Genomic DNA, 11828 nt, shown 5'->3' on the forward strand with positions numbered 1-11828 from the left:
GTTTAGGTGCTTTAACTTAACCTGAAATTTTGTTTCATATGGAAACAGAACCAAATTTCACAATTTTCTGTATTGTCTGTATGACTCTGAAAAGAACACAGAAGCAGTGGATTTTGAAAGTGTTCTAATCAGAAACTTATCTGCATGTGGTTAAGAAATACCAGCATTTCACAGAGAATTCAAGAAAATGAGCTCTTTACCAGTTATGTTCCAGGGCTACAGGATGTGGGCTCCTATGGTAACCATACCTCTGTAAATTTTTTTTTTTCTTCACAGGCTTGGTTACAAATTTCTACAACAGCATTGCAGCAGAAGTAATTATTGAAGCTACAATCACACAGGGAAAGTGACTGAAATACAAAGAGTTGGAAGCCAAATTAAACTGTGCAGGTGGGAACAGGCTGAAGGTGACCCCAGGTGTGCAGGAAAGGTGCTGGTCAGCAGAGCCTTGGCTCCTGGCAGTGTCCCCATCCAGCCACACGCAGCAACCAAACCTGAAGGATTTTGGATGAGGGAAAGCTGATCTGTAAATCAGAGTTTACCTTCAGCATCTTCCTGCATTTCTTTTGTTCCCCTCCCCAGGTTTCTAAAGCAGGATATTCACCTTTGCTAGTCAAGCATGTATAACAATGTGTTTAATTTAAACATTTTACTTTTTTTACTTAAATTATTAAAGTCTCAAAATAAGTTGCCTTCCAAGAAAACAGGTGAAGTGGGAGTGTAGAGTTAAAGAGATTTGTCCACTCCACTTTACAAATATTTCATTAATCACGTTTCTTGTTTCTTTTGGCATAATTTTATTTGTTGTATTTCTGGAACAGAAATTAAAAGGAGTTTCAGATTGAAGAGGCTCCCAACAGCTCCTTCTCCTGAGTGGGGAGAGCAAGGCTTGAATCATTCAACATATGGGGAGGGATAAAATAAGTATAAATTTGAAGTTAGGCACTACTGCTCAGATTTTGCCATTTGTTCAAAAGAATGTTGAAAGCACTTCCTCAGAACTGCCTTAGCCCAACACAAAATTGAGTTTACATGGTATAGTTCATGTGTAATTCTATTCTGACTTGTCTCTCTTCCAGAAGTCAAAGAAGGCTAACCTCTCTGCAAAGTTGTTATGAGATTTCAAGATACATTTCCCTGGAATGTTTGGGAGGTGGGGGGATGTGGGTGCTTTCCCATGCTCTTAAACCATCTTCCTGAAAATTCCATGACCATCAAGATTAATGTTGACCAGTAAACACTTTAGACTTCAAAATATGCACTGTTCTACTTAGTTGTAGCTGTCTCAAAATATAGATGCAAATTACTGAGTCATATATTTACACAGTATTTCAGTTTTGAAAATTCCATTAACAGCCCTGAACGTACTGAAAGGTGCAGTAACAAACTGGCAAAGGAAGTGGCTCTATCAGCTTAGATATTTCTAAATGAGTAAGTGGAAACTTAAAGAGAGATATTTTACTGTAGAACTTGGATTGTCTGGTAGGATGAATTTAAAAAATCCCTGTACAAAGTTTTGGGCTATAGACTTATCTACACATTTTATAATAAACTACACCCCAAACCAACTTGCAAAAAATGTAACAAATAACCCAACACCAACAACTACATCCATAGCTCTTATCTACAACACCAGACAGCTTGACCATCACATCTGCTTTTCTTTTAATTATTAACTGCAAACAGAACTTTGACTGTTATGTCCAGTTGTGTTTTCTGTCAGCTGTAAGTGATGTCATTTCCCTCACAAACTGGGACCCTCCTGTATTTGTGAGTGTCACCTCAAGAGTTCACCAGCCAAAAGCAGGCTTCCCTTTCCTCCACTCTCTTTTGAGATTCTCACAGTTGTTATGTGCACAAACACATTTAACTCATTATTATCTTCAAAAAATAATATATGAAAAGCCCATGTGGAGTTCAAGTTTGTTGGTTTTGGTTTTTTTTTGTTTTGTTTTTGGTGGGATACTCACAATGGGTTGTTGGCTTTTTTAAAAATAAACTCTCTAGTGAGTAAAAATAAAAGCCCATTCAAATTGCTCTGAAGAACTCTCCTACTACTCTCCTCCCCGGCATCCTGCATTCCAACCATAAATACAAAATAAGTCAGCATCCTTCAGTCACAGGAGTGACCTGCTTGAATGCCCCAGCATCCACTCTAAATCCCAACAGCAATGACTGACCTCAGGGGCTGCTGAAGTCATGGCAATAAGATTAGAGGGAGAGATGTGGATGGCAGATGCCCTCCCCAGCCCCAGGCTGAGGTGTCCCCAGCTGCAGTGGATCTGCACACAGATGCTGCAGGATTCTCCCAGGATGGCCCAGAGAATGCCCAGAAACTCCAATGTTACAGCAGTGCTCCTACGTAGGGACTTTACAGTTCACTGACAACACAGTTGGAAGATTTTCCCCTGAACGAGCAGAGAAGGAAAACCATGTCTTTAGAGCTCACCATAACCTCTGTGGTAATTTGACAGCACACACAACTCAACAAACAAACAAACAAACAAACAAACAAACAAACCAAGAGCCCAGCGCAGAGCCCTGAGACTCCCAGCTCCCTGCGGAGCAGAGCTGAAGGCCAGCACACCACAACATCAATATTCCTCAGACAGCAAGTGGAAAATGCCAGGTCAGACTGCTGACAGAGCCAGCCTTCCAAACTGCCCCCTGTTCAAGCCCGGGTGGGCTTTGAATTCTATCTCAGGGAGAGGAACAATTCCCATCATGTCCCTGAGGAGTGCCCAAAGGATCCTCTCCTGCCCAGCCAAACAGAACAAGCTGCAAACACCACGACCCTCAGCAGCTTCTGGGTGGTTTTGCTGTCAGCCTCACACCCAGAGTTGAGCAAAGACATCTACCAGTGTCCATCTCAGCAGGAAAAACTTGAGGGCTGAAGAAAATCCCTGTTTCCATTGAACTCCTACTCATCTATTGCAGCCAGAGCAGCTGGGTGTGATACACAAATTCTCCTCACTGGATAAATGAGTACACTCTTGTACAGATGGCTGTGGAGACAGAAAACCTGTTAACCTTCTCTAATTTAAATTACATATCCTCCTCGAACTAGAAAATGGTCAGCAGAAAAAAAACAAAAACAACCCACCCTCACACTGTGGACCTTTTTAGAGAGTTTTCACACACAAAACTCCAGAGGAGTCACAATATCCCAGGTGACAAAACCCTTCCTCAAGGAGTTACATTTCCCCCGTGTTAAACCCCGTATTCTTGTTATTTACATGATTAGCCTGTAAGCTACTGCAAAATGGGAATGGCAAACAAGGAAAATCCCACAACCTGTGACACTGAAGCCATTTATTACCCCAAAAATCTTAAGTGCCTTTGCTGTTTTCCTTCACATGCAGTCCCTGTCCTTTTCCTTATAAAAAATACAAGCATTACATTGTTTTATTTTGCAACTCACCTTTCTGTAACAAGCCATGTTTCAAGTTGTTTTCCTTGGCTACTCTTCCACTCTTACACAGAATTTGAAAAAAACAAAATAAAAATCTAAAGTATTGCTGAACCTGCTCCTAATTTCACTTTACCATAACAGAAGGAGAATTTGGTACGATCATGATGCAATAACTCATGATGTGTTCTGCATATTCAAACAATTGCTAATTAATGGGCTCGGCAAGCACTCTGCTTCATTTTTTAAATATGCAGCTCTAATTTATAAGTAGTCAAGTACCCATAAAAGATCAATTCTTGGTGTTCTGGTACCATTTTCTTCCCATGAGAACAGGGTGAAATTATTCAGCAAGGAGACAGATAAATCCCAGGTGAAAATATAATATAGTCCTAACAGGATTTCCTGGCTCCCGGAAAGAAATCTGGAAAAAATGTGTTCCAGTATTCCAAATTAAGGCTCTCCCCTAAAATCTCAGAGAGCAAGTGTGCCTTAATGACATGGCCACAGTTCTAGGACAGGTCAGAAACTTAAACTTGTCCTAAACCTCGGGGCGGGGATTAAAACTGATTAAATTTATCAAATGTATTGCAAATCATGCTCAGAGGGTTACTCCACAGCTCTTAGGTAATGAGCTGTTATCCCAGAGAACAACTGAATCCAGATTTCCTTACTTGCTTCACCTCAGGGCCAGATGGAGGTTTTAGCTGACCTGAGCTACTTCTTTTCCTTCTTAAACTCGATAAAGCCAGGATGGATTACAAGAACCAGGAAACTCCAACATACCCAACTAGTCATATAAAGATACTGTCTCTGACTCTTTACCTTCCCATATAAAATTGTAGCACAGCTATTTTTTCTTAGAACTCTTCACGAAGAGCAGGGTATTCACCTGTGATTTTTCCTTTTCATGAAGGACCATAGATAAGAATATTTATTTCCCCAGCCTTTGCTGTCTCCCTAGGAGCTGGAACAGTTTGTTGGGTTTAGAGGGTGCATTTCATGAAGGAAACCTGTCCTGAACAAAGCTCTGCTCCCTTATACCTCAGTCTATTCAGATTTCAGAGATGTAGAATAATTCCAGAGGATTTTAGCAGATGAAACCAGACAAGCCAGTCCCAGCCCTGTGCACTCAGGCTGAACATGTGCTTTTCTACAACCACTCCTCCCCATAATTTTGCTTCAAAAGGACAAACATTCATTTTCAGATTCAACAGAACAGGAGTAAATCTGATGCTTGAGTTTAGAATGTCAAGATAATATTTCACCAGTAACTTTGCTCAAAGTCTGAGAAGAAGTTGAAGACTTTCCATTAGGAAACTGCCATCCAAAGCCACCAGCCTGCCTTGAATATTCCGCCCTGTCCATAGGAATAACACAAATTTATGCTGGGAATGCTGCAAGGCTACGAGCAGGTTTCATGTGTAAAACCAGGATTGTGCTTTCCTAGTACAAAGCTGAGTATCTGCTACCTGGCCTACTCCATTTAGTTAAATAAAACACAGAAGTGGGCACAACAGGCTGCAGTTTGCCATAACCAAGGGATGGTGTGGTCTTCCAGATCCACCCTGCAGCACACTCTGCTCATCCAAAGTGGGATGGGCCCAGTGTTGTCAAACTGAAACTCTGCTCATCAGCAGAAACTGAAGGCATCAGGCACACTTTTAATAAGAGACTTGAAAATTCAACTGAGGTTTGTAATCAGAGACTTAAACACAAAGATTTTCAAAAACCACAGAAGACAAAATATCCCTATATGCTCAAAAAGCTTCCAGTATGTATTATTCCAAAAGCTCATCAATTTTCACAGAATTTATGACTCAGAAGACTACATAGACTCAGTTTGCCCATTTTTCTTATTTCCCTCAGACACAGGAGGCATGCTAACAACAGACTGTAAATTCATAAACCTCTTTGTTTGTGACCAGAGTTGTCAATACCCCTTGTTCAAGCATCACAATTCCTTGAGTTTCATCTGCTTGAAATTTGGCAATCATACTATTTTCCTGCCAATTTCAAAGAGTGTAAATTTATTTAATTTATGGGACAGGAATGCCAGTGATGGTGGTACATGCTTCTTTGGGTTTGCTTGATTGTTTGAATTATTCTGGGTGCAAGAGTCTCCCATTTTTTTTTCACTGATGTATATAATGAAAGAATACACTTGGTTTCCAAGACAGAGTAAAATAAAATGTGAGACAACAGTTTGGCTAAGGAAAGGAACTTCTGGGTATAAGCTAAAGGCTATTGAATTTGTACTCATCCATCAAATTCAAGCAATTGTGCAAAAGCAGAGACAGAATGCTCTTAGTGAAGAAAAGCTACCATAAGCCTTAGGTATGCCCACTTACATTACCATTCTAATATTGTTGGGAAGTCCATTTGATTGCTGCTTATTTTGCTTTGTGATACACTAAACCACAGACACCACCACGATTGTGATTTTTACATACAAATATAAAGAGCCTTAGAAGGTGTTTAATAGAAAACCTTTCTACAACCTGAGAAATGGATGTGGGGCCAGCCCTATCACCATTCTGCAGGACACAGCGTGCCCAGGTTGTCTTTTATACCAAACTCTGGGCTCACAGTGAGAGCAGCAGGGGAGCAAGCAGAGGGGAAAGGAAATAGCAGCAGGTCTGCAGTGTCAGTTCTTCCCAGGGACTTACTCTAGAGTAAATTGCATTGTTTTGGACATGAAAACAAACATTGCTGGACTGTCATTAGTTTTTTGAAAGATTGTATTTCACGAGATGGTTTTTACTGTGTGAGGTTTGTTGTACCACTCAAGTACCATAGAGACTACTACAAGTGCAAAAATTAAGTGCTTTCTACTATTTGTAAATTTGAAACAGAAAATACTGACACCTTTTATTTTGTAATGTAAACTGCCACTAGAACAGGCTACTTCCATTTTGCAATTCTGCTACTGGTGGACATGGATGTTGAACAACTCATTATTTTCCTCTTATTAATTTCTTGGTGTTACATTTTATTTCATTAAGCCAGTTGGGTTTTTAATGTATATCACTAAAAAGTATGACCTACTTAAAATAAAAAAAAAAATCTTTTAGAAGCATTTAGAAGGTTAATAACTAAGTAGTAGCATGCATCTTTCCAGCACTTTAGCTGTGATTCCTTTGTTTAAGGCTTTTTTCAACAGCAATTCAGTCCTTCATACAAGTTAACATTCATTTTAAGATTACTTTCCTTCCAAAAAGTATGACTTACAAGCTCAAATATATATATTTTTCTGTAACACTGACAATAAGTGACAATCTTGCAGGAGCAACTGTAGGATTCCCCTTCCCCTACATTTGTTCCCCAGAACTTCTGGCTGCTGCACATTATACAACACATTATTTATTCAGTCTGCTCCTAACACACCAAGGTGGGAAAAGCTGCACTACTGTGAAAGTGGGAAAGCTGACTCCGGCGTACTTCATGCCATTCTTTTTGAAAGATCCAAACTTGGCACAAATTCGATCCTTTCCGTTAATCCACGCCGGTGACGGCGTTAACTCATCACGCCACAGAAAACACCTGCCCACATCCTGCTCAGAGGACAAAGACAGCGCCCAGATGGCAGCTCCCTGAGCTACTTACCCACGCCACTCTTCTCTGTCCTGTGCCATCTGGCCATCAGCCGCGAGTCCGTGAGGCTCCCAGGGATGCCCACCCCGGAGCGCAGGATTTGGGGACGCGGAGTTCAGGGTGGCCAACGCAGGCCCCGGAGGCGCCGCCGCGGCCCAGCCCTGGCACCAACAGAGGCAGAGGCAGCTGCGAGGGCTCTGTGAGATTCGCTGCCTCTTGGAGCTTCCTTCCTCTTTCTCAACTCAAGACACTGTGCCGCGGTGTCATGGGGGAGGGGAATCCCAAACTGCGTTTCTCTTGCCCCGTGTCAGCTGTGAACACAAAGGGACCAAAGCCAAGCCAGGACTGTGTGCCACCACCCTGGGCTGCAGTGACCATCTCTGACCACAGTGCTGGACACACCAACACCAGGCTGGAAAGGTTTGACTTCATCTTAAAACCTCTGCCCTTCTAACCTGCCCTCAAACATGGATTTGCGCTTTTCATGCCTCTTCTCCAAAGAGAAAGGGAGTGAAGACAAAGTCACCTTTAAATTTCTACTATTTTATGTTTGCAAGAAGAAGTAGGCGACTCTCTCTCTTCTCTAAACAAAGCAGTACTTTCTTAAAGGCTTATTGTTAATACAAAAATGCCAAAAGCAATTTTTAGTGTATTTCCAACCTGTGCTTCCACACAGGCTGCTGTGGGAGCCAGCTGGGGCAAGGACATCTTGGATGTGCAAAAGAGCAAGCCAAGTTTTCTGGAACATGGATTAAGGACAATGTACTGAATTGAAGGCAGTATGCCACCTTAAAGCACAAAGTCTGGGCTTTGCTTAGAGTTCAGAGTTAAAAAAACCCAAACAAAATCCCTGCAAGATTTACTGTTTGTTTGATCTTCTGCTTTGTACAACAAATTCAGTTGACAATCCAGTCCTCTGGATATTCCACTGCAGTTTAGCAAACATTGTTTATCCAAACTGTTTAACATTGCCATGCTACCTCCACCTCCTGATTTTTGATAACCATCTCCTCTGGCTTTGATAACACATAACATCTTATTTTTCAACTTTGACTAGCAATCATGTGGAGCACAGACTGCCAGCATTCCTTGTGGAATTCTGATATATATTTCTTTGGGAAAATCACTTCAACCTTTACCACAGATTGCTTGAATTGGTCTAATCTTAACCTTACTAGTTTAGAAAAGGATTTAGCTCCTTATTCTCCCTTAAAATATCACTGAAAGTCACATTATGTTTACTAAAGTGGGCTAAATTCCCAGCAGCTCCCATTATCTCCATTTACAGACAGCAAGCTTCATCTAAAAGTTCTTAATCTTTTCTCTCCCTGGAAAATCAACTTTAGATTGTTTTTCTGTCAAAAAGAGATTTTGAGGCTGAACGATTTCATCCAGTGATAATTATCTTCCTTACTCCTCCCAATCCCTTGCAGCAAATCCCCTCTTCCCCATTCATAACTTGGTCTGAGGGTTGCCTTGTTTTTATTCTCTTGTTCTATCTTGCTCTGCATTATTGTGTTCCCCTGTAAAGCAACAGCTCAGAGAAAAACTGTTCCTTTCTAGCAGTCATTTACAAACCTGCTTCTCCACGGAGGTCTCATACACCTAGTTAATACTACTGTCTTTTGAAAGTAAATGATCTAAAATACAGAAATTGCACCTGCAAAGTGGGATCCAATTTGCAACCCTTTTCTGATGCTCTGATGTGATTCTGCAGAGCACAGCATAAACAAAGGGACTGGGCTCTGGCCAGAGCTCATGTTCCCTCCAGTACCCTCTGGACTTACCCCAAAAGCCAACTCGATGGCCAAAACTCCCACAGGAATTGCTGCCTCCTGCAGCGGCCTGGGGTCCAAGCCCTGGCTGCCACTGACATACCAAGATAGGGAGTTCTGCAAGGAACAGCCTCTCCTGGAGTCTCAGGCTTCAGCCACAAGGTACCAATGTGCAGGCAGTGCCTGGGTTCAGGCCATCAGCTCTTGCAGTGATTGCAGCTCCAAGTGATTTCAGCTTGGCTGGCAAGGTACCTTTGGCTGGTGCAGAGAGATGAGAGCAGGAGCGCTGTGTAGAGGTTCCACAAAGTTCTTTATTGTCCTCTGCCAAGGGGAGTCCAGGGACAGCAGCATTCCACTGAACTGGGCAGGAGCAGGGGTTTTTATGGGGAAGGTATGGCTTGACAGAATGACCAGTGGTTTGGGGCTAAGGACACATGACCAATCGTTTTACAAGGAGATAAAGCGGGGACCAAAGCAATGAGAAGAGTCCTTAGCCCAGTCACTGTGACTGAACAACTCTTATCTAGGGGACAGTTCTCCAAGGAGGCCTCGTGAGGGGCCCTGCTCCCTCCACAGCCTCCCATTGCTATCCCCTTCCCTACTCCAGCTCTTAGCATTGCAGAGCTGCTGGAACTTCCTCCTGGCAGACTTTCATGATGATGCTTTTGCAACTCCTCAGCTACTGGAACCCACTGCCACTTGATCTCACATAGCCACCTTGTCCAGCTATGTCTGAAAAATTCCTGCCTGTAACTCCTAATGAATGGATTGGGGAACTAAATCCTTCCTTACCTGCAAGAGGAAAGTGCACTCAGAGCAAACCACACAGAGTAACCCTAAAATCCTGTTTTAACAGCAGAGAAGAACCCCAGCACAAATCTAAGGAATTAAGGTGGGCAATAGTTACACACTTTGCCTGTGGAGGCTTATATTCCAAGTTGGTTTATTTGTGCAGTTACTTAAACACTGGTAATCCTCAGAAGACAGGGGACAGACTCATCACCCTCACATACCTCACCCCTTTTTTCTTCATCTTTTTCAAGACAAGGTGTTTTAATGAAAATAGAAAATTCCTTGTTTCCCTTAAAAACAAAAACTTCTGGAGGCCCCTGCAGGCTTCCCATTCCCCCTCTTGTTTCACGGAGACTCCCTCCACGTTGCAGTTATTTAAAAGGCCGTCCCCAGAATCCCCTGTTGTTGTATTCAAACGTGCCCCAGCTCTCCTTTGGCCTCCCTACCCCTCATTCCTTGTAAATCCCGTCCCTAGAATGTTCTCACTCCCCCTGATCCCCATTGGGCCCAATTTGGTGCATGTTCCACCCATCTCCCTATTGGTTTTCCTGGTCCCCTTTGCCCATGCTGGAATAATCCTGCCCTGCAGAACCCTACACAAGGTCCCTTCCTGCCTCTCCATCAGTTGCTCAAACCACCTGCTGTGTCATTTCCCCCTGTGAGTGAGCTTGTGGTCACCAAGGCGACTCTCCCCACCAAAGGTGCTTTCAGAAGGTTGTGGCACCTCATGATCACCCACAGAAACTCTCCATGGAGGAAGCTCACAAGAAAAACGTAGCTTTTGGGGTCTGGGGACAAGGCAGAAGAAAGACAATTGTTGCTTCAATATTGCTATCAGTTCCAGAAAACAAGACCTTATCAGATGCTGAGTAGCTAATTACCCATTTCTTAGCTAAGCTGATTTCCATTGTAAAGAAGAATTTGAGCAGAAGACAGGAGTTGCATTTAACTGCCTCTAAATTCTATTCTATGCCAAGATCTGTGAGCACAGTTGCAGAAAAGCAACTGATGAGACAAACCAGAACGCAGTAAGAAAATTCAGCAAGACCTCTCATGCACAGTTCCTCAAGTGTGTTATGGCAAACCCAAAGCCTGAACCCCAGCCACGTTCCCCCACCTGCACTCCTGCAAGAGGATGTGTAGACACAAATACATTGCATAAGATTATAAAGGCTGCACACTTCAAGTGGACTCCAGCAGCACAGACTGTAAAGCAGATCCTGGGGGAAATTACATAATCCTAATCAGTTTGTTTGTTGGAATGACATCCCAGTTTTAGCACATAAATTAAGTTACTTCAACCTAGAAAAAATTTTAGAGATTCCACATGCCCAGTAGCTCAATATACAGTTAACTATATAGTTAACTGCAACATAAATCAACACACAATTAACATATCATTAACTGCCTTATTACACAAATCTACAGCTCAGTACTGCCATTTAAAATACATTATCCAAAGTCACCTTACCAAAGGTTTTCCTCTAAGTAGAGCAATCACCTACCTCAGTTGTTTTATGCTATTCGTGTCTCTCAGTAGTGACAATAAACAAACGCAACTTGGATCATTTTCATAAAAAAGGATTTTTTTCTAGCATGTTGTAGCATAAAACCCAGCATTTCTTCAACATAACATCATTTAAGTTCACATGTCAAAGTCGAGAAGAGCAACAGCTATCTCATGGCTGTACATTTGCTGTCAGTAATAATATCTTAGTAAAAGTGCACAAGAAAATATTCTCAATTTATGTAGCTTCATTGACAACAGACTGAAAGACTCAGCTCCACAGGAAATTTCCTATACCAGTGAAGGGACACAACCTGATTCTATGACACACAGACTCCTGATTATTTTGTTCAGCAGAAGTAGCAGCCACTGGGCTGTGCTTAAACAGAACTCTGCAGAAATGCTCTGATAATGAGATGGAGCTGCCTGGAAAGGGAGATGTGGTCATTTAAGGTGACATTCCCACTTTTTTAGTCACTTCTGCTGAGATCAGAGCTCAAGTTTTGTTGAAGTAAACGACTGATGGGCTAAAGCCACCCACATGCACAGTCAGAATTAACAAAATCCCAGGCACCACTTCAGACCTGGCTGTCTGTAAATAAACCAGGGGGTTGCAAGACTGCTCCCCCCTGTATTCTTTTCCATGATGGATTTAAAAAAAAGTCTTGAAGAACCTTCACCTTAACTACTGAGTCTTTCAGCTAGAAAACGGCTAATCCATTCACCAGAGGGAGCTCAAATTGTAGTATCA

At 42.2% G+C, this 11828-nt stretch overlaps 1 protein-coding gene across 1 annotated transcript in view; it reads right to left on the reverse strand.

Moving 5' to 3' along the window:
• DOCK2 (dedicator of cytokinesis 2) overlaps nucleotides 1-7052 on the reverse strand; it is a 157473-nt gene extending 150421 nt beyond the window's left edge. The window contains exon 1 of the mRNA XM_062502407.1: nucleotides 7016-7052. Coding sequence (XP_062358391.1) covers nucleotides 7016-7052 — 37 coding nt within the window. The remainder of the gene's footprint in view (nucleotides 1-7015) is intronic.
• Between the last annotated feature and the right edge of the window lie 4776 nt (nucleotides 7053-11828).

The sequence above is a fragment of the Cinclus cinclus genome, chromosome 14, assembly GCF_963662255.1.
Source record: "Cinclus cinclus chromosome 14, bCinCin1.1, whole genome shotgun sequence".
NCBI classification, from domain to species: Eukaryota; Metazoa; Chordata; class Aves; order Passeriformes; family Cinclidae; genus Cinclus; species Cinclus cinclus.